We start from the raw sequence: 22,461 nt of genomic DNA on the forward strand, positions 1-22,461 counted from the left end.
CACATCGCGCTAGATTTTGTTACCGCCCTCCCGCCCTCCCAGGGCAAGACGGTGGTGTTGACCGTGGTGGACCGGTTCTCGAAGGCAGCTCATTTTATTCCCTTGCCTAAATTACCATCTGCCAAGGAGACAGCGGTAGCTGTCGTCGATCACGTCTTTCGCTTACATGGCCTGCCGATGGACGTAGTTTCTGACAGGGGGCCCCAATTTGTGTCCAAGTTTTGGCAAGAGTTTTGTAGGTTACTGGGAGCGAGTGTCAGCCTGTCTTCAGGGTTTCATCCCCAGAGCAACGGTCAAACGGAGAGGGCCAACCAGGATTTGGAGAGAGTGTTGCGATGTTTGGTTTCTAAGAATCCCTCTTCCTGGAGCCAACAACTCTCTATGGTTGAGTACGCTCACAATTCGTTGCCAGTGGCAGCTACGGGTCTCTCTCCGTTTGAGTGTAGTTTAGGTTACCAGCCACCTATCTTTCCCAGTACGGAGTCCGAGGTCACTGTTCCTTCCGCTCACGCTTTCATCCAGAGGTGCCGTCACGCATGGAACAGAGCCCGTGAGACTCTTCTCCGGGTGGGGGCGCGCACCAAGGCTAAGGCCGATCGCCACCGGTCGAAGCCTCCGGTATACGTCGTTGGCCAAAGAGTGTGGCTTTCTACTAAGAACATTCCACTCCGATCCGTTTCGAACAAGCTTGCCCCCAAATTTATCGGCCCGTTCAAAGTCATCAGGATCATTAGTCCGGTGGCGGTCCGGCTCAAGCTTCCTCCAGCGTATAGGAGAATTCATCCTACCTTTCATGTGTCTAAAATAAAACCTGTGTTTCAGGCACGCATTAACCCGCCGGTCCCGGTTCCCCCGCCGCCACGACTTGTTGATGGGGAACCCACCTTTTCTGTCAATCGTATTTTGGACTCTAGAAGGAGGGGACGCGGATTCCAGTACCTGGTGGACTGGGAGGGTTACGGCCCGGAGGAGAGAAGTTGGGTACCTGCTAGGGACATTCTGGATCACTCCCTTATCGATGATTTCAATCGACAGGTAAATTCGCCTGGGAACGCCAAGAGGCGTATTGTCACGGTTCATGAATCCACTGCCTCCCTTTCTCTCTCTCTCTCTCTCTCTCTCTCTCTCCTCTCTCTCTCTCTCTCTCTCTCTCTCTCTCTCTCTCTCTCTCTCTCTCTCTCTCTCTCTCTCTCTCTCTCTCTCTCTCTCTCTCTCTCTCTCTCTCTCTCTCTCTCTCTCTCTCTCTCTCTCTCTCTCGTTTGTGTGGGCGTGGTTCCCAATCTCGGCCTGATTGTCTGCGCCAGCTGGAACCACTTATCTTCCCTTTATATGTTCTGTAACCAGTGTTTCTTGTTGTCAGATCGTTGTTACTTCCCTGAGGTTGTGTCGTGTGTCTGTGCTCTTCTCTCGCCGTCCTTGTGTGGATTATCTGCTGTGCTCCTTCCTACCCATCCGGACACACTCCCCTGGATTTCTCAGCACGCTATCATAGGAAGATGCGCCCTAGTCCCTGGGTCGGATTCCGTCTAAGTACAGTCTGTCTGTCCTGTTGCTGTTGTAAACTGTATTCATTAAACCATCGTTGCTTGCATCTTGCATCCGCCTCTGTGTTGTCACAGCCAGAGTCTAAACATGTTGTCATTGTCATGTTCATTATCTCCAGCAGAATGCCAGAGTCTAAACATGTTGTCATCCTCATTAACTCCAGCAGAATTCCAGTCTAAACATGTTGTCATCCTCATTAACTCCAGCAGAATGCCAGAGTCTAAACATGTTGTCATCCTCATTATCTCCAGCAGAATGCCAGAGTCTAAACATGTTGTCATCCTCATTAACTCCAGCAGAATTCCAGTCTAAACATGTTGTCATCCTCATTATCTCCAGCAGAATTCCAGTCTAAACATGTTGTCATCCTCATTATCTCCAGCAGAATTCCAGTCTAAACATGTTGTCATCCTCATTATCTCCAGCAGAATGCCAGAGTCTAAACATGTTGTCATCCTCATTAACTCCAGCAGAATGCCAGAGTCTAAACATGTTGTCATCCTCATTATCTCCAGCAGAATGCCAGAGTATAAACATGTGAAAACGCCACATTTTTAGGTTTTGTCGAAAAATATATAACGTTCTAGCCAATGTCATTAAAAGCAAAACCATTTTAAAAACAGTGATTTTCATCAAACACTGAGATTTGTGGTGACGTGGGGAGCAGGTAAATACCCTCCCGCTGGCTAGAAACTGGTTGCAGGTTTGGAAATCACTCTCTTTTTCACTTTTAATCCTACCCTGTGATGTCACTAGCTTGGTTTCAATCCAACTGGCGACAGATTTTCATGTGAATTTTGTAAAATATCCATAAGGAAAATATGCACATTTTCCCACCAGTGCCGAGTTTCCCCCAAACTGACTTGGCGGAAACAGTGGGTGATGCCAGTGGGTGATGCCAGTGGGTGATGCCAGTGGGTGATGACAGTGGGTGATGACAGTGGGTGATGACAGTGGGTGCTGACAGTGGGTGATGACAGTGGGTGATGCCAGTGGGTGATGACAGTGGGTGATGCCAGTGGGTGATGCCAGTGGGTGATGACAGTGGGTGATGACAGTGGGTGATGACAGTTGGTGCTGACAGTGGGTGATGACAGTGGGTGATGACAGTTGGTGCTGACAGTGGGTGATGACAGTGGGTGATGACAGTGGGTGATGACAGTGGGTGATGACAGTGGGTGATGACAGTTGGTGATGACAGTGGGTGATGACAGTGGGTGATGACAGTTGGTGCTGACAGTGGGTGCTGACAGTGGGTGATGACAGTGGGTGATGACAGTGGGTGATGACGGGCTTCCATCGCATTTTCAACTGTGTTGCGATAAATAGCACGTGCCCACTCTGGTCCTTGTATGTACGCTGTAGCCAGCAGCTGGCAGATACAGAGGGGTAGGCTTGTCTACATGACAATATTATTGATAAGAGTAAGATTTGTTTTATTTGTCAAACGGCAGCCAAGCATCAATCATCATGTCACCAGAATAGGACCCTGGATATTTATTGGAAAGGAGCATCAAGTTCATCACCTCCCTGTGAAGTTCATCATTACTTATTTCATCTGTAGGCTAATAAACTGTATGCTTGCCTGAGTAGTAGTGTGAGGACCACACAACATGACATCACAACGATATGATGGTTATCATATCAATATCTGCCTATAAAGGTGGTGTTTCCACCACCGTTTCTCACATAATTCACTTTACCAACACTAAACGAGTTTACCCAAAAATGTGCTGTTTCCATCAGGCCTGCCGTGACATGTTTTACTCAAATAAAAAGGTTGGATGGAAACCTGGTTACAGAGAGACAGAGACACAGAGAGAGACAGAGAGAGACAGAGAGAGAGACACAGAGACAGAGAGACACAGAGAGACAGACACAGAGAGAGAGACAGAGAGAGAAAGAGAGCGAGAGACAGAGACACAGAGAGAGACAGAGACACAACGAGAGAGACAGAGACACCGAGAGAGACAGAGAGAGCGACACAGAGACACAGAGAGACACAGAGACAGAGAGAGAGACAGAGAGAGAGAGACAGAGACACAGAGAGACACAGACACACAGAGAGACAGAGAGAGTGACACAGAGACAGAGAGACACAGAGAGAGACACAGAGAGAGAGAGAGACACAGAGAGACACAGAGAGAGAGACAGAGACACAGAAGCAGAGACACAGAGAGACACAGAGGGAGAGACAGAGAGAGACACAGAGAGAGACACAGAGACAGAGACACAGAAGCAGAGACACAGAGAGACACAGAGGGAGAGACACAGAGAAAGAGACACACACAGAGAGACAGAAAGAGACACAGAAAGAAAGAAAGCCTCAGTCTCTAAGCGGTACCTGGCAAAACACTCCCTTCAATTAAGTCAATTCTGGACATCTCTTCACAAAACGCCCTCTCCCAATTGGCCGACCGACATGTCACCCATCACCAGCTTATTCTCATAACAGGTGGGGCCCCGCCCCTGCTGTCCTTGATTGGCTCCACCCCCATTTCTGTCCTCTAATGGGGTGTGCTGGGCTGCTCTCCAGCAAAGCCTCTTCAGGAACACAGTTGCTCCTAAAGCTCCAACCAGCACCCCCAGCAGGACACAGGAGATGTATACCCATACCGGTGATCTCGACAGCCCCGGGTCCACCCTGCCTTCGACACTGAGGTCCTCCATGGTGAGCTGGTAGGAGGCTGTAAGGCAGGGTTCGCTACCCCAGGAATAATCACCCTGGGCTGAGCAGCGGCAGGAGTAGAGGCCCAGGCTGGATTCGGAGACAGTGACCTCCAGGTGGGAGTGGTGCTTCAGGGTGTGGCGGCCCTGGGGGTGCTCCCAGATGCAGGGGAGAGGGGAGAGATGGGGGTGGTCACAGGGGAGGAGGACCACCAGGCCCTTCTTCACACGCAGCTCCTTCACCTCAGGGGAACAACGACCTGAGAGGGGAAGGGGGTGGGAGAGAGAGGAGGAGTGAGAAGGAAGGATGGAGAGTAAAAGAGAGAGAAAGGGAGAGATAGGAAGTATGGTCAAGAGGAGGGAGGGAGTTAGTAGATGAGAGGAAGAGCGAGAGATCGTCCTAATTCTGTTTGGAAATGTTGTAGATTTGGTGGATGTGTTTAATAGTGGAATAGATGTGATATAATAACCTTATGCATTTTAATAGTGGAATAGATGTGATATAATAACCTTATGCATGTTTAATAGTGGAATAGATGTTATATAAGGGCCTTATGCATGTTTAACAGTGGAATAGATGTGATATAATAACCTTATGCATGTTTAATAGTGGACTAGATGTGATATAATAACCTTATGCATGTTTAATAGTGGACTAGATGTGATATAATAACCTTATGCATGTTTAATAGTGGAATAGATGTGAGATAATAACCTTATGCATGTTTAACAGTGGAATAGATGTGAGATAATAACCTTATGCATGTTTAACAGTGGAATAGATGTGATATAATAACCTTATGCATGTTTAATAGTGGACTAGATGTGATATAAGAACCTTATGCATGGGTAATAGTGGAATATAACTGATATAATTATATTATATAACCTTTATTTAAAAACAAATTCTTATTGACAATAACGGCCTACCCCGGCCAGACCCTAAACCAGACGATGTTGGGTCAAATGTGCGCCGCCCTATGGGACTCCCAATCACAGCCGGTTGTGATACAGCCTGGAATCAAACAAGGGTCTGTAGTGCGCCTCTAGCACTATAATTCCAATCAACCTGTTTAATAGTGGAATAGTGTTCGTACTCACCCTCTCCAGTGCCACACACCTTCAAAGGGTCCTCTGACTCCCTCTGCACTGGAGAGCTGAGAACAGAGGAAGAACAACGAGAGACGGTGAGATGTGAGGGTGACAGTGAAACAACTAGTTTGAAAGGAAGGAAGATAAAGCAATGTTCTGAACAGCAGGAGGGAGAGAGAGAGAGAGAGAGAGAGAAAGAGAGAGAAAGAGAGAAAGAGACTCAAACCCCCACAAAGAGAATGCCATGTAGACTCACTCCGCAACACAGCCTCTCGTGTTGACGTCCCACACACAACCTAGTCCTGCTGCCCGGGCACACACCTGACAGCTGGAGTACACCCTGCACCCCTCTACTGGCACACGGGACAGAGAGGATGGGGAGCCCACCACCACATTGCCCTGGGAGGGAGCAAAGAATTAAAGATGTCTGTGTCTGTGTGTGTGTGTGTGTGTGTGTGTGTGTGTGTGTGTGTGTGTGTGTGTGTGTGTGTGTGTGTGTGTGTGTGTGTCTGATACCTGGTGTATGAGGATGTTGTTGATGGGCTCTACTGAGGTTGTCAGAGGGATCTCCTGCAGCAGAGTAGCAGTACGACCAACGATAGACACACTGTGTAACTCCCCCTGATCTGTGTGAAAACACACATCAATTCACACCACAGAACATCATCAACCACAAAATGAGCATATTTTCTGATATGTTCAGCATAGTCAATGAACTGCCTGGTCTATTGATTACTTGATGTTTCTCTCTCTCACCTGTTCCCAGATGTAGTAGGGCAGCATCACTGTTGGAGATGTTGGTAGCTGTGATCCTGGTGTATGTGGTTCCCCTCCTCACCAGAAGGGGCGCTGCGTCCACAGTGTTCGTCAACAGAGGATGTTCCTTGGCAAACTGCAGCACGCGGTCGGGCATGTCGAAGGAGGAGTTGTAACCCTGGGCTCTCAGGACATGGTTGATACACTGAGGGGGCACAGAGAACAGTTCAGCGTGTTATGACGATGATGGACATACTAGGACACTATATGATAATAACCCTGAAATGGAAAATGACTACCTGGATCCGTCCAATAACAAAAAAACACTCATTTTCCAAAGAAGCACTAACTTCCGCTATCCGTTGCAAAACGTTTTTAAAATGTTTTCCATTGCATGCCCTAATAAATACAACCCAAGTGAGTCTGGTGAATACCTGTCCAGGTCGGGGGTCGGGTACAGACTCAGAGTTCCCACTGTTCACACAGTTCCTCTTCATATCTCTGAAGCCTCCCGTCGCAAACACCTTGGTGATGTCAGTCAGGCTGTACACACACACTGCTGACACACGCTCTCCTTTCCTAAACACACACACACACATTACCATGTTCATTACAGTAATGCCGTCTGTATGAGTCACTGTAACATAATATTCATATTTTAGTGATTCTCCTCTCTCTTTCCCTCACAATCTGTCCTCTCTCTCATTCACTCTCCACCCCATTTCCCATCTCTACTCCTCCTCTACCTCCATCTCTGCCCATCTCTACTCCTCCTCTACCTCCCTCTCTCCCCATCTCTACCCCTCCTCTACCTCCCTCTCTCCCCATCTCTACCCCTCCTCTACCTCCCTCTCTCCCCATCTCCACTCCTCCTCTACCTCCCTCTCTCTCTCCCCATCTCTACTCCTCCTCTACCTCCCTCTCTCTCTCCCCATCTCTACCCCTCCTCTACCTCCCTCTCTCCCCATCTCTACTCCTCCTCTACCTCCCTCTCTCTCTATCTCTACTCCTCCTCTACCTCCCTCTCTCCTCATCTCTACTCCTCCTCTACCTCCCTTTCTCCCCATCTCTACTCCTCCTCTACCTCCCTCTCTTCTCATCTCTACTCCTCCTCTACCTCCCTCTCTCCCCATCTCCACTCCTCCTCTACCTCCCTCTCTCCCCATCTCTACTCCTCCTCTACCTCCCTCTCTCCTCATCTCTACTCCTCCTCTACCTCCCTCTCTCCCCATCTCCACTCCTCCTCTACCTCCCTCTCTCCACATCTCTACCCCCCCTCCCTCCCTCTCTCCCCCCTCCACCCCCTTACCCCTGGGAGGTGAAGAGGGTGTAGAAGTGTGTGCTGCTGGGGTCTCCCAGGCGGTGTTCCAGGGGGTAGGCGTGGGTCAGGACGGTGTAGTGATGGCCACTGTCCCGGTCCTGACACACCAGCTGAGCCTTCAGGAAACTGGTCCAGCGCTTCTGCAGGGTCTTAGAGCCCCCCACGTCTCCCTGGCAGATAGGGAAAGGGATGGGGGAGAGGGGGATGAGAAGGATGGAGAGAGAGCACGAGTCAAAGCACACATGAGCAAAATAGAGGGAGAAAGAGAGAAAGAGAGACAGACAGACAGAGAGAGATGTATCTCACCTTGCAGACTCTGGCCAACCGTGTGACCCTGACCTTGGTGTAAAGGTCGTACTCTAAGGCGTTCTCCATGAAGAAGAAGTAGATTTTATCATCATCTCCAGGACTCTCCCTGACCAGGGCCGAACTCACAAACTCTGGATCTGGACTCATCAGAGAATGACATATTAATGACATATTGTATGTCGTGCTTCCCAGCTCCAGTCCTCAACAGCCCCGACGGTTTTCCTTGTAGCCCCAGACAAACATGCACATTTTCCTTGTAGCCTCAGACAAACATGCCCATTTTCCTTGTAGCCCCAGACAAACATGCACATTTTCCTTGTAGCCCCAGACAAACATGCACATTTTCCTTGTAGCCCCAGACAAACATAGCCCCAGACAAACACATTTTCCTTGTAGCCCCAGACAAACATGCACATTTTCCTTGTAGCCCCAGACAAACATGCACATTTTCCTTGTAGCCCCAGACAAACATGCACATTTTCCCAGACAAACATGCACATTTTCCTTGTAGCCCCAGACAAACATGCACATTTTCCTTGTAGCCCCAGACAAACATGCACATTTTCCTTGTAGCCCCAGACAAACATGCACATTTTCCTTGTAGCCCCAGACAAACATGCACATTTTCCTTGTAGCCCCAGACAAACATGCACATTTTCCTTGTAGCCCAAACATGACAAACATGCACATTTTCCTTGTAGCCCCAGACAAACATGCACATTTTCCTTGTAGCCCCAGACAAACATGCACATTTTCCTTGTAGCCCCAGACAAACATGCACATTTTCCTTGTAGCCCCAGACAAACATGCACATTTTCCTTGTAGCCCCAGACAAACATGCACATTTTCCTTGTAGCCCCAGACAAACATGCACATTTTCCTTGTAGCCCCAGACAAACATGCACATTTTCCTTGTAGCCCCAGACAAACATGCACATTTTCCTTGTAGCCCCAGACAAACATGCACATTTTCCTTGTAGCCCCAGACAAACATGCACATTTTCCTTTAGCCCCAGACAAACATGCACATAGCCCCAGACAAACATGCACATTTTCCTTGTAGCCCCAGACAAACATGCACATTTTCCTTGTAGCCCCAGACAAACATGCACATTTTCCTTGTAGCCCCAGACAAACTTGCACATTTTCTCATCAGTGGTGTTTCCACTAAACTGTCTTTTTACGGATAAAAATCAATGTGTGATGACGTAGACACACAAAACATTATTTTTGGCTTAAGTTTTCATGTACAGAATAAAAATGTAAAGTTCAATGTGTTTCCATTTTCAACTGTACCGATAGTTATATCCCAGGTTCGGTTAAATAGCAAATGTGCATATTCTGGTCTTGGCACGAGCGCTCTAGCCAACAGCTCACAGATACAGTGTGGGAAGGCTAGTCTACATGATGAGAATACTATCAATAAGAGCAAGAATATTTGTATTTGTCAAACTGCAGTCAAGCATCGATCATCACCAGAATAAGACTCTCGATATTTATTGGATAGGAGCGTCAAAATCACCTTTCACTTTCAGTTATTTCATCTGTAGTCTAATAAACTGCATGACTTCCTGAGTCGTAGTGGGAGTACCACACAACATGTCATCTGTAGTCTAATAAACTGCATGACTTCCTGAGTCGTAGTGGGAGTACAACACAACATGTCATCTGTAGCCTAATAAACTGCATGACTTCCTGAGTCGTAGTGGGAGTACAACACAACATGTCATCTGTAGTCTAATAAACTGCATGACTTCCTGAGTCGTAGTGGGAGGACAACACAACATGTCATCTGTAGTCTAATAAACTGCATGACTTCCTGAGTCGTAGTGGGAGGACAACACAACATGTCATCTGTAGTCTAATAAACTGTATGACTTCCTGAGTCGTAGTGGGAGGACAACACAACATGTCATCTGTAGTCTAATAAACTGTATGACTTCCTGAGTCGTAGTGGGAGGACAACACAACATGTCATCTGTAGTCTAATAAACTGTATGACTTCCTGAGTCGTAGTGGGAGTACCACACAACATGTCATCTGTAGTCTAATAAACTGCATGACTTCCTGAGTCGTAGTGGGAGGACAACACAACATGTCATCTGTAGTCTAATAAACTGCATGACTTCCTGAGTCGTAGTGGGAGTACCACACAACATGTCATCTGTAGTCTAATAAACTGCATGACTTCCTGAGTCGTAGTGGGAGTACCACACAACATGTCATCTGTAGCCTAATAAACTGCATGACTTCCTGAGTCGTAGTGGGAGTACCACACAACATGTCATCTGTAGTCTAATAAACTGCATGACTTCCTGAGTCGTAGTGGGAGGACAACACAACATGTCATCTGTAGCCTAATAAACTGCATGACTTCCTGAGTCGTAGTGGGAGGACAACACAACATGTCATCTGTAGCCTAATAAACTGCATGACTTCCTGAGTCGTAGTGGGAGGACAACACAACATGTCATCTGTAGCCTAATAAACTGCATGACTTCCTGAGTCGTAGTGGGAGGACAACACAACATGTCATCTGTAGCCTAATAAACTGCATGACTTCCTGAGTCGTAGTGGGAGGACAACACAACATGTCATCTGTAGTCTAATAAACTGTATGACTTCCTGAGTCGTAGTGGGTGTACCACACAACATGTCATCTGTAGTCTAATAAACTGCATGACTTCCTGAGTCGTAGTGGGAGGACAACACAACATGTCATCTGTAGCCTAATAAACTGCATGACTTCCTGAGTCGTAGTGGGAGTACCACACAACATGTCATCTGTAGTCTAATAAACTGCATGACTTCCTGAGTCGTAGTGGGAGGACAACACAACATGTCATCTGTAGCCTAATAAACTGCATGACTTCCTGAGTCGTAGTGGGAGTACCACACAACATGTCATCTGTAGTCTAATAAACTGCATGACTTCCTGAGTCGTAGTGGGAGGACAACACAACATGTCATCTGTAGCCTAATAAACTGCATGACTTCCTGAGTCGTAGTGGGAGTACAACACAACATGTCATCTGTAGTCTAATAAACTGCATGACTTCCTGAGTCGTAGTGGGAGGACAACACAACATGTCATCTGTAGTCTAATAAACTGCATGACTTCCTGAGTCGTAGTGGGAGGACAACACAACATGTCATCTGTAGTCTAATAAACTGCATGACTTCCTGAGTCGTAGTGGGAGTACCACACAACATGTCATCTGTAGCCTAATAAACTGCATGACTTCCTGAGTCGTAGTGGGAGGACAACACAACATGTCATCTGTAGTCTAATAAACTGCATGACTTCCTGAGTCGTAGTGGGAGTACCACACAACATGTCATCTGTAGCCTAATAAACTGCATGACTTCCTGAGTCGTAGTGGGAGGACAACACAACATGTCATCTGTAGTCTAATAAACTGCATGACTTCCTGAGTCGTAGTGGGAGTACCACACAACATGTCATCTGTAGTCTAATAAACTGCATGACTTCCTGAGTCGTAGTGGGAGGACAACACAACATGTCATCTGTAGTCTAATAAACTGTATGACTTCCTGAGTCGTAGTGGGAGTACCACACAACATGTCATCTGTAGTCTAATAAACTGTATGACTTCCTGAGTCGTAGTGGGAGGACAACACAACATGTCATCTGTAGTCTAATAAACTGTATGACTTCCTGAGTCGTAGTGGGAGTACCACACAACATGTCATCTGTAGTCTAATAAACTGTATGACTTCCTGAGTCGTAGTGGGAGGACAACACAACATGTCATCTGTAGTCTAATAAACTGTATGACTTCCTGAGTCGTAGTGGGAGGACAACACAACATGTCATCTGTAGTCTAATAAACTGTATGACTTCCTGAGTCGTAGTGGGAGGACAACACAACATGTCATCTGTAGTCTAATAAACTGTATGACTTCCTGAGTCGTAGTGGGAGTACCACACAACATGTCATCTGTAGTCTAATAAACTGCATGACTTCCTGAGTCGTAGTGGGAGGACAACACAACATGTCATCTGTAGTCTAATAAACTGCATGACTTCCTGAGTCGTAGTGGGAGTACCACACAACATGTCATCTGTAGTCTAATAAACTGCATGACTTCCTGAGTCGTAGTGGGAGTACCACACAACATGTCATCTGTAGCCTAATAAACTGCATGACTTCCTGAGTCGTAGTGGGAGTACCACACAACATGTCATCTGTAGTCTAATAAACTGCATGACTTCCTGAGTCGTAGTGGGAGGACAACACAACATGTCATCTGTAGCCTAATAAACTGCATGACTTCCTGAGTCGTAGTGGGAGGACAACACAACATGTCATCTGTAGCCTAATAAACTGCATGACTTCCTGAGTCGTAGTGGGAGGACAACACAACATGTCATCTGTAGTCTAATAAACTGCATGACTTCCTGAGTCGTAGTGGGAGGACAACACAACATGTCATCTGTAGCCTAATAAACTGCATGACTTCCTGAGTCGTAGTGGGAGGACAACACAACATGTCATCTGTAGCCTAATAAACTGCATGACTTCCTGAGTCGTAGTGGGAGGACAACACAACATGTCATCTGTAGCCTAATAAACTGCATGACTTCCTGAGTCGTAGTGGGAGGACAACACAACATGTCATCTGTAGTCTAATAAACTGTATGACTTCCTGAGTCGTAGTGGGAGTACCACACAACATGTCATCTGTAGTCTAATAAACTGCATGACTTCCTGAGTCGTAGTGGGAGGACAACACAACATGTCATCTGTAGCCTAATAAACTGCATGACTTCCTGAGTCGTAGTGGGAGTACCACACAACATGTCATCTGTAGTCTAATAAACTGCATGACTTCCTGAGTCGTAGTGGGAGGACAACACAACATGTCATCTGTAGCCTAATAAACTGCATGACTTCCTGAGTCGTAGTGGGAGGACAACACAACATGTCATCTGTAGCCTAATAAACTGCATGACTTCCTGAGTCGTAGTGGGAGTACCACACAACATGTCATCTGTAGTCTAATAAACTGCATGACTTCCTGAGTCGTAGTGGGAGGACAACACAACATGTCATCTGTAGCCTAATAAACTGCATGACTTCCTGAGTCGTAGTGGGAGGACAACACAACATGTCATCTGTAGTCTAATAAACTGCATGACTTCCTGAGTCGTAGTGGGAGGACAACACAACATGTCATCTGTAGCCTAATAAACTGCATGACTTCCTGAGTCGTAGTGGGAGTACCACACAACATGTCATCTGTAGTCTAATAAACTGCATGACTTCCTGAGTCGTAGTGGGAGGACAACACAACATGTCATCTGTAGCCTAATAAACTGCATGACTTCCTGAGTCGTAGTGGGAGTACCACACAACATGTCATCTGTAGTCTAATAAACTGCATGACTTCCTGAGTCGTAGTGGGAGGACAACACAACATGTCATCTGTAGTCTAATAAACTGCATGACTTCCTGAGTCGTAGTGGGAGTACCACACAACATGTCATCTGTAGTCTAATAAACTGCATGACTTCCTGAGTCGTAGTGGGAGTACCACACAACATGTCATCTGTAGTCTAATAAACTGCATGACTTCCTGAGTCGTAGTGGGAGGACAACACAACATGTCATCTGTAGTCTAATAAACTGCATGACTTCCTGAGTCATAGTGGGAGGACAACACAACATGTCATCTGTAGTCTAATAAACTGCATGACTTCCTGAGTCGTAGTGGGAGTACCACACAACATGTCATCTGTAGTCTAATAAACTGCATGACTTCCTGAGTCGTAGTGGGAGGACAACACAACATGTCATCTGTAGTCTAATAAACTGCATGACTTCCTGAGTCGTAGTGGGAGTACCACACAACATGTCATCTGTAGCCTAATAAACTGCATGACTTCCTGAGTCGTAGTGGGAGTACCACACAACATGTCATCTGTAGTCTAATAAACTGCATGACTTCCTGAGTCGTAGTGGGAGGACAACACAACATGTCATCTGTAGTCTAATAAACTGCATGACTTCCTGAGTCGTAGTGGGAGGACAACACAACATGTCATCTGTAGTCTAATAAACTGCATGACTTCCTGAGTCGTAGTGGGAGGACAACACAACATGTCATCTGTAGTCTAATAAACTGCATGACTTCCTGAGTCGTAGTGGGAGGACAACACAACATGTCATCTGTAGTCTAATAAACTGCATGACTTCCTGAGTCGTAGTGGGAGGACAACACAACATGTCATCTGTAGCCTAATAAACTGCATGACTTCCTGAGTCGTAGTGGGAGTACCACACAACATGTCATCTGTAGCCTAATAAACTGCATGACTTCCTGAGTCGTAGTGGGAGTACCACACAACATGTCATCTGTAGCCTAATAAACTGCATGACTTCCTGAGTCGTAGTGGGAGTACCACACAACATGTCATCTGTAGCCTAATAAACTGCATGACTTCCCTGCATGACTTCCTGAGTCGTAGTGGGAGGACAACACAACATGTCATCTGTAGCCTAATAAACTGCATGACTTCCTGAGTCGTAGTGGGAGGACAACACAACATGTCATCTGTAGTCTAATAAACTGCATGACTTCCTGAGTCGTAGTGGGAGGACCACACAACATGTCATCTGTAGTCTAATAAACTGCATGACTTCCTGAGTCGTAGTGGGAGTACCACACAACATGTCATCACATGACTCCCAGTTTACTTCCATATGATGGTTGTTACATCAATACGAGCATATAAAGACGTTTCCATCTCCACTTCTCACATCCTTCATTCTACCGCCACAAAAGATCCCACCATGTCCAACGGACAAGTTATCTGTTGGCATTTATAAAACTGTACCAAAACATCCTGTTTCCATCAGAGCTGTGGTGATGTTTATTTTATACCGTATGACTTTACTGGCATAAAACACGTGGATGGTTATAGACATAGACCATCATCAAAGAGAACTCATTATGTAAGTAACACTACACTGCTAAACCACATCCTAATATATAATATAATAATAATATATGTCATTTAGCTGACGCTTTTATCCAAAGCGACTTACAGTCATGTGTGCATACATTTTACGTATGGGTTAAACTCTTCATTGGACACATTCTGTTGTTGTTTGGTGTTGCAGAAGTTTGGACAGTAGAAGTATTTTATCATCTTTCCCAACATGCATTTGGAGTGTGTGTGATTGACAGATGGGTCTCACCACTGAGCCAGTTGATGGACTGATGCACGTGCACCTCTTGACCTGTTGCCCTGGTGATGTCAAACATCGTGCCCAGGAAGTTAGAAGGGGAGGCGGTGTACAGCACTCCATCTACAGTACACACATAGACAGGATGTGATAGTGTGAGCGTGTTTGTGAGTGTGAGTGTCTAACCTACAGTAACAGCAGAGTGTGTGTCTAACCTACAGTAACTGCAGAGTGTGTGTCTAACCTACAGTAACAGCAGAGTGTGTGTCTAACCTACAGTAACAGCAGTGTGTGTCTAACCTACAGTAACAGCAGTGTGTGTGTCTAACCTACAGTAACTGCAGTGTGTGTGTCTAACCTACAGTAACAGCAGAGTGTGTGTCTAACCTACAGTAACAGCAGTGTGTGTCTAACCTACAGTAACAGCAGTGTGTGTGTCTAACCTGCAGTAACAGCAGTGTGTGTGTCTAACCTGCAGTAACAGCAGTATGTGTCTAACCTACAGTAACAGCAGTGTGTGTGTCTAACCTGCAGTAACAGCAGTGTGTGTGTCTAACCTGCAGTAACAGCAGTGTGTGTGTCTAACCTGCAGTAACAGCAGTGTGTGTGTCTAACCTACAGTAACAGCAGTGTGTGTCTAACCTACAGTAACAGCAGTGTGTGTGTCTAACCTACAGTAACAGCAGTGTGTGTGTCTAACCTGCAGTAACAGCAGTATGTGTCTAACCTACAGTAACAGCAGTGTGTGTCTAACCTACAGTAACAGCAGTGTGTGTCTAACCTACAGTAACAGCAGTGTGTGTCTAACCTACAGTAACAGCAGTGTGTGTCTAACCTACAGTAACATCAGTGTGTGTGTCTAACCTACAGTAACATCAGTGTGTGTCTAACCTACAGTAACAGCAGTGTGTGTCTAACCTACAGTAACAGCAGTGTGTGTCTAACCTGTAGTAACAGCAGTGTGTGTGTCTAACCTACAGTAACAGCAGTGTGTGTCTAACCTGTAGTAACAGCAGTGTGTGTGTCTAACGTGCAGTAACAGCAGTGTGTGTCTAACCTACAGTAACAGCAGTGTGTGTGTCTAACCTACAGTAACAGCAGTGTGTGTGTCTAACCTACAGTAACAGCAGTGTGTGTGTCTAACCTGCAGTAACAGCAGTGTGTGTCTAACCTACAGTAACAGCAGTGTGTGTCTAACCTACAGTAACAGCCGTGTGTGTCTAACCTACAGTAACAGCAGTGTGTGTCTAACGTGCAGTAACAGCAGTGTGTGTCTAACCTGCAGTAACAGCCGTGTGAGGTTGTCTGGGATCATAAGGACATTTCCCCTTCCCATTCTCCATCTTCACTTTGTCACCACCTTCCTTCACTAGGACAAACGTCACTGGGTCCTGAACACACACACAGTCTATATTCAGTAGTGTATGTGGACCAGTGGAGGCTGCTGAGGGGAGGACGGGTCATAATAATGGTTGGAACAGAGACAATGGAACGGCATCAAACACATGGAAACCATATGTTTGATGTATTTGATATGGTTCCACTGATTCCGCTCCAGCCATTACCACGAGCCTCGTCTCCCCATTTAAGGTCCCACCTCCTGTGACGTGAACATCATGTGTGTAAGCCTGTCAACTAAATACATGAACTGAATGAATAACATGTGTTTCACCACAACAGTTAAAGAGCATCTAGCAGGTGTATCATAATAATATTATAGGTGTAGAGTATAATAATAATATTATAGGTGTAGAGTATCATAATAATAATAATATTATAGGTGTAGAGTATAATAATAATAATGATAATATAGTTGTAGAGTATAATAATAATAATAATAATATTATAGGTGTAGAGTATAATAATAATAATGATAATATAGTTGTAGAGTATAATAATAATAATAATATTATAGGTGTTGAGTATAATAATAATAATAATAATATAGGTGTAGAGTATAATTATCATAATAATATAGGTGTAGAGTATCATAATAATATAGGTGTAGAGTATAATAATAATATAGGTGTAGAGTATAATAATAATATAGGTGTAGAGTATAATAATAATAATATAGGTGTAGAGTATAATAATAATATAGGTGTAGAGTATAATAATAATAATATAGGTGTAGAGTATAATAACAATAATATAGGTGTAGAGTATCATAATAGTATAGGTGTAGAGTATCATAATAATATTATATGTGTAGAGTATAATAATAATACTATAGGTGTAGAGTATCATAATACGAATATAGGTGTAGAGTATAATAATAATATTATATGTGTAGAGTATAATAATAATAATATAGGTGTAGAGTATAATAATAATATTATTGTATGTGTAGAGTATAATAATAATATTATTGTATGTGTAGAGTATAATAATAATAATAATATAGGTGTAGAGTATAATAATACTAATATTCTATGTGTAGAGTATAATAATAATATAGGTGTAGAGTATAATAATAATAATATTATATGTGTAGAGTATAATAATAATATAGGTTTAGAGTATCATAATAATAATATAGGTGTAGAGTATAATAATAATAATATAGGTGTAGAGTATCATAATAATAATGAAAATATAGGTGTAGAGTATAATAATAATATAGATGTAGAGTATAATAATAATATAGGTGTAGGGTATAATAATAATTATATAGATGTAGAGTATAATAATAATATAGGTGTAGGGTATAATAATAATAATATAGATGTAGAGTATAATAATAATATAGGTGTAGAGTATCATAATAATAATATAGATGTAGAGTATAATAATAATATAGGTGTAGAGTATCATAATAATAATATAGATGTAGAGTATAATAATAATATAGGTGTAGAGTATAATAATAATAATAATTATATAGATGTTGAGTATAATAATAATAATATAGGTGTAGAGTATAATAATAATATTATAGGTGTAGAGTATAATAATAATAATAATAATACCAATAATAATTATATAGGTGTAGAGTATCATAATAATAATGAAAATATAGGTGTAGAGTATAATAATAATAATATAGGTGTAGAGTATCATAATAATAATAATAATATAGGTGTAGAGTATAATAATAATAATATTATAGGTGTAGAGTATAATAATAATAATAATAATACCAATAATAATAATATAGGTGTAGAGTATAATAATAATAATGAAAATATAGGTGTAGAGTATAATAATAATAATGATAATATAGGTGTTGAGTATAATAATAATAATATAGGTGTAGAGTATAATAATAATATAGGTGTAGAGTATAATAATAATATAGGTGTAGAGTATAATAATAATAATAATAATAATACCAATAATAATAATATAGGTGTAGAGTATCATAATAACAATGATAATATAGGTGTAGAGTATAATAATAATAATGATAATAATAATAATAATATAGGTGTAGAGTATAATAATAATAATGATAATATAGGTGTAGAGTATGAGAAGAGTCAGAGGAGAGAGAACGTGACTGACTATGAAAGCACACTTGGGATTGTAGGCGTAGGAGCCACAGACGTAGATCCTTCCATCCTTCAGAACCTCCAGCAGACAGATGTAGTTATAACAGTCATCCTGTAGAGGGAGACAAAGAAACATGTCTCAAACAGCATCCTATTCTCCCCTATAGGCCCAGGTCAAAAGTGGTGCACTGAATAGGGGACTAGGGTGCCATTTAAGATTAGCTGAGGGGGAAAACAGAAGCCTGTTTGTATCTCTAATTCTTTACGATCTATGGAGCAAAGAACCACCCTTGCTGTCTCTGGCTGGTCGGTTCCCCTCTCTCCACTGGGATTCTCTGCCTCAAATCCTATTACAGAGCCTGAGTCACTGACTTACTGGTGCTCTTCCATGCCGTCCCTAGGAGGGGTGCATCACTTGAGTGGGTTGAGTCACTGTTGTGGTCATCCTGTCTGGGTTGGCGTCCCCCCTTGGGTTGTGCCGTGGCGGAGATCTTTGTGGGCTATACTCAGCCTTGTCTCAGGATGGTAAATTGGTGGTTGAAGATATTCCTCTAGTGGTGTGGGAGCTGTGCTTTGGCAAAGTGGGTGAGGTTATATCCTGCCTGTTTGGCCCTGTCCGGGGGTATCATCGGATGGGGCCACAGTGTCTCCTGACCCCTCCTGTCTCAGCCTCCAGTATTTATGCTGCAGTAGTTTATGTGTCGGGGGGCTAGGGTCAGTCTGTTATATCTGGAGTACTTCTCCTGTCTTATCCGGTGTCCTGTGTGAATTTAAGTATGCTCTCTCTAATTCTCTCTTTCTTTCTTTCTCTCGGAGGACCTGAGCCCTCGGACCATGCCTCAGGACTAACTGGCATGATGACTCCTTGCTGTCCCCAGTCCACCTGGCCGTGCTGCTGCTCCAGTTTCAACTGTTCTGCTTGCGGCTATGGAACCCTGACCTGTTCACTGGACGTGCTACCTGTCCCAGACCTGCTGTTTTCAACTCTCTAGAGACAGCAGGAGTGGTAGAGATACTCTTAATGATCGGCTATGAAAAGCCAACTGACATTAACTCCTGATGTGCTGACTTGCTGCACCCTCGACAACTACTGTGATTATTATTATTTGACCATGCTGGTCATTTATGAACATTTGAACATCTTGGCCATGTTCTGTTATAATCTCCACCCGGCACAGCCAGAAGAGGACTGACCACCCCTCATAGCCTCTCTCGGTTTCATCCTTGGTTTTGGCCTTTCTAGGGAGTTTTCCTAGCCACTGTGCTTCTACACCTGCATTGCTTGTTGTTTGGGGTTTTAGGCTGGGTTTCTGTACAGCACTTTGAGATATCAGCTGATGTAAGAAGGGCTATATAAATCATTTTGATTTGATATGATATGCGGAAACAGTTCAAGTGCCCTGGGATAAGGAATATTTTGGGGATTTTCAAGTCCCTGATTGCCTTTAGTTTAAGCTAGGCTGAAGCGCATTTGGCAACTCCTTCTTACAACAGGGCCATAACAGAGCAGGATAAAGTTGCCTCTAGACACAGATCTCAGGTCAGTTTACATTCCTTACCATAATGGCTAAGGTTAGGATTTGGGGTAGATAGCATGATCCTAGATCAGGAGAACCTAGCTCTAAACAGATCAATAAAATATGGTTATAATCAGAAGTACAATGCAGGGTTTCTCAACTTAGGTGCCAGGAACACAATGTGTACAGGCCAAGGTTGGTTTTCATATTACTCCCATTGAATAAACGGTAGTGAAGAACTCTAACTCCCGGACTATTTAAGGTAAGTCATGCTTCTGTTTATCAGTCTTTGAAGATGACCAGATACAAAGTGAAAAGTCATCTGAAAGCCAAACATACAGGATGTGATGTGTTGACAGGAAGCTGAAGAGTCAGTAAAGCAATCGTTATGGTAACGGTATCATACATCATGCCATAGGTGAGTATGACAAAAGGCAAAGGTGATGGGTGTGAAGCATGGCATCTCACCGACACCTTTAACCACGTACATACACTACAGAGCAGCACACAGACACACAGACACACAGTTTTCTTGCCACTTCAAACACAGATCAAGAGCACCCCACGTTGCTCACCACTCTCTTGCCTTTACCCATACAGGACTTCCTCTCCTCTTCTGTTGCCTCCCACTTAATCTGCAGAGACGGAAGTCAAAGAGAGAACACACAAACGCATACAGTTACATCCCACAGTTAAACATCAGGTTGAGCCCAGTACTGGACTAAAAAGCAGTGTCAGTAGAGAATCTCTATTGAGAAAGTTGTCCAGGACTAGGTTTAATCAATGTCTGGCATAGTGTGTTTGCTCCGCTCTCTTATCTCCCTGTCCCTCCCTCCGTCCTCTTATGTCCTTGTCCTCCCCCATCTCTGTCTCTCCCTCCCTTTCTCTCTCACTGATGGGTGTTTCCAGGTGAGGTTGGAGGTGTGCAGTGCCAGAATGGAGCCTCTGGCTCCCAGGTAGAGTGTCTCAGAGCTGGGGTCTTGCAGGAGGACGCTGGCGTTGGACACCCCCAGAACTGCACCTAACCCTGAGGAGGACATGACATAACATTAGGGATGTGCCCCAAATGGCTATTTCCTACAGTGCACTACTTTGGACCAGGGCTCCGTAATATATAGACTCCCCTGCTCCGCCCCATTTATTTGCCTTTGACCTTTGAGTGAATGTGCAAAGGATGAGACTGACTTACAGGGACTTTTACAGAACCATTTCTAAGCATCAGTAATTGTGTCACTTCCTCTACTGAGAAATACTCTTGTGGTTTGTCGGCTGCTACCCAGAGCTGGGGTGCAATAATTAGTACAAACAACAAAAAATGGTTTCTATTGGACAAATTCAGTTAGGTCCATCCCCATTTCATTCCGTTTAAGAAATGTTTTGCAACAGAATCAGCATAATAAATAAACCCCTACTCACCAGTCACTCAATGCTGATTTAGGTAGACAATTGTGGGGCTAAACTCTCCTTTGCATTTGCTATTTAGTCCGTGACATAGGCTCAATATGTGTCCGGTAAACTGCTCCTTGTTGCATTTGTGTGTTAACACACACACACACACACACACACACACACACACACCACAAAGAGTGGGGCATCTTAATCCTCCACATTCTCTGTATTACAATCTAAGACCTATAGCCTAGGCCTATCTATCCATGAAAGCAGGCAAAACTAGGATAACACTGTAACCCCAGTCTATACTCACTCTGCATTATTCCAGGTACTTAGTGAAAACAGCAGTGAAATGACACGCCTGTCTTCAGTCATTTTATGCCTCCATCCTTCCCATCTGGTTAAATGTTGAATTAAGTAATTAACCTCTCCACTCCCAGATTAATAAATTACGCTACCAAAACCACACTGGGTGCTGATAATAGACTTCTTACAAATCTACTTGTTTGCTAGGCAACATAATTTGCATTGCTATGACTAATTAGATTGTTGCCTCCATAACGTTACCGTATCCATTAGGAATTGCTATACATTTTATTGCTATACATTTTGTATGTAGAGCGAGAGAGAGGCCGTTTGTCCAACTGTACTGTACTCACCTCCGTGAACATTGGGAATTGGTGTTTGACAACGAGATGAACCAGTTGTGAGCCACAAGATCACGGCCATAAAACAGGTGGTCCGCATGTTGAGAAGTGACATCAGGAAGAATGTCGGTTGATGACCGCGCGTCAGTTACGCATCATTAAAAGTGCGCTCGGGGCGTTCTGTCAAAAGTGGAGGACAGGGGGGAACGAAGCGCCTACAGAAACCAAGAAAACAAAAAAGTACGGTTCAAGTGTATCAAAATACGGCGTATTTTTTTTTATTCTCACCTACCTATTCGGTGTCCGATTTGGTGCTATTTCTAACACGGTATAATAGGCTACTAAGCCTCCTGGTGAGGTACAGTACAGTATGTAATAGAACTATTACAACGTGTTAAACCAGGAAGCGTTCAAATCTCTCTAAATCAAACGTCAATACACGCCCACAACCACAGAGAAGCCTAAAATATACAGTAGTAGGCCTATTAACGTTCACATATTCCCAGGTAA

At 43.9% G+C, this 22,461-nt stretch overlaps 1 protein-coding gene across 1 annotated transcript; it reads right to left on the reverse strand.

The window, feature by feature from the left end:
- Nucleotides 1-3,010: 3,010 nt before the first annotated feature.
- Nucleotides 3,011-22,376, reverse strand: LOC127925233 (semaphorin-4F-like). The gene is made up of 15 exons (XM_052510109.1): nucleotides 22,244-22,376; nucleotides 21,964-22,166; nucleotides 20,806-20,939; nucleotides 20,488-20,547; nucleotides 18,409-18,507; nucleotides 16,184-16,295; nucleotides 14,917-15,027; nucleotides 7,688-7,827; nucleotides 7,370-7,551; nucleotides 6,495-6,639; nucleotides 6,061-6,265; nucleotides 5,821-5,930; nucleotides 5,561-5,703; nucleotides 5,314-5,369; nucleotides 3,011-4,472 (listed from the first exon to the last, which is right to left on the reverse strand). The coding sequence occupies exons 2-15, from the start codon at nucleotides 22,064-22,066 to the stop codon at nucleotides 3,934-3,936; spliced, it is 2,139 nt and encodes a 712-aa protein (XP_052366069.1). The 5' UTR covers nucleotides 22,067-22,166; nucleotides 22,244-22,376; the 3' UTR covers nucleotides 3,011-3,933.
- Between the last annotated feature and the right edge of the window lie 85 nt (nucleotides 22,377-22,461).

Source organism: Oncorhynchus keta, unplaced genomic scaffold (genome assembly GCF_023373465.1).
Source record: "Oncorhynchus keta strain PuntledgeMale-10-30-2019 unplaced genomic scaffold, Oket_V2 Un_contig_5352_pilon_pilon, whole genome shotgun sequence".
Classification (NCBI taxonomy): Eukaryota; Metazoa; Chordata; class Actinopteri; order Salmoniformes; family Salmonidae; genus Oncorhynchus; species Oncorhynchus keta.

Coding starts and splice junctions, on each gene's coding strand:
- LOC127925233 (XM_052510109.1), bottom strand. CDS start 22,066: ATGTCACTTCTCAACATGCGGACCACCTGTTTTATGGCCGTGATCTTG. Junction 7,552..7,687: donor GGTTGGCCAGAGTCTGCAAG/GTGAGATACATC, acceptor CCTATCTGCCAG/GGAGACGTGGGGGGCTCTAA. Junction 6,640..7,369: donor ACCCTCTTCACCTCCCAGGG/GTAAGGGGGTGG, acceptor GTGTGTGTTTAG/GAAAGGAGAGCGTGTGTCAG.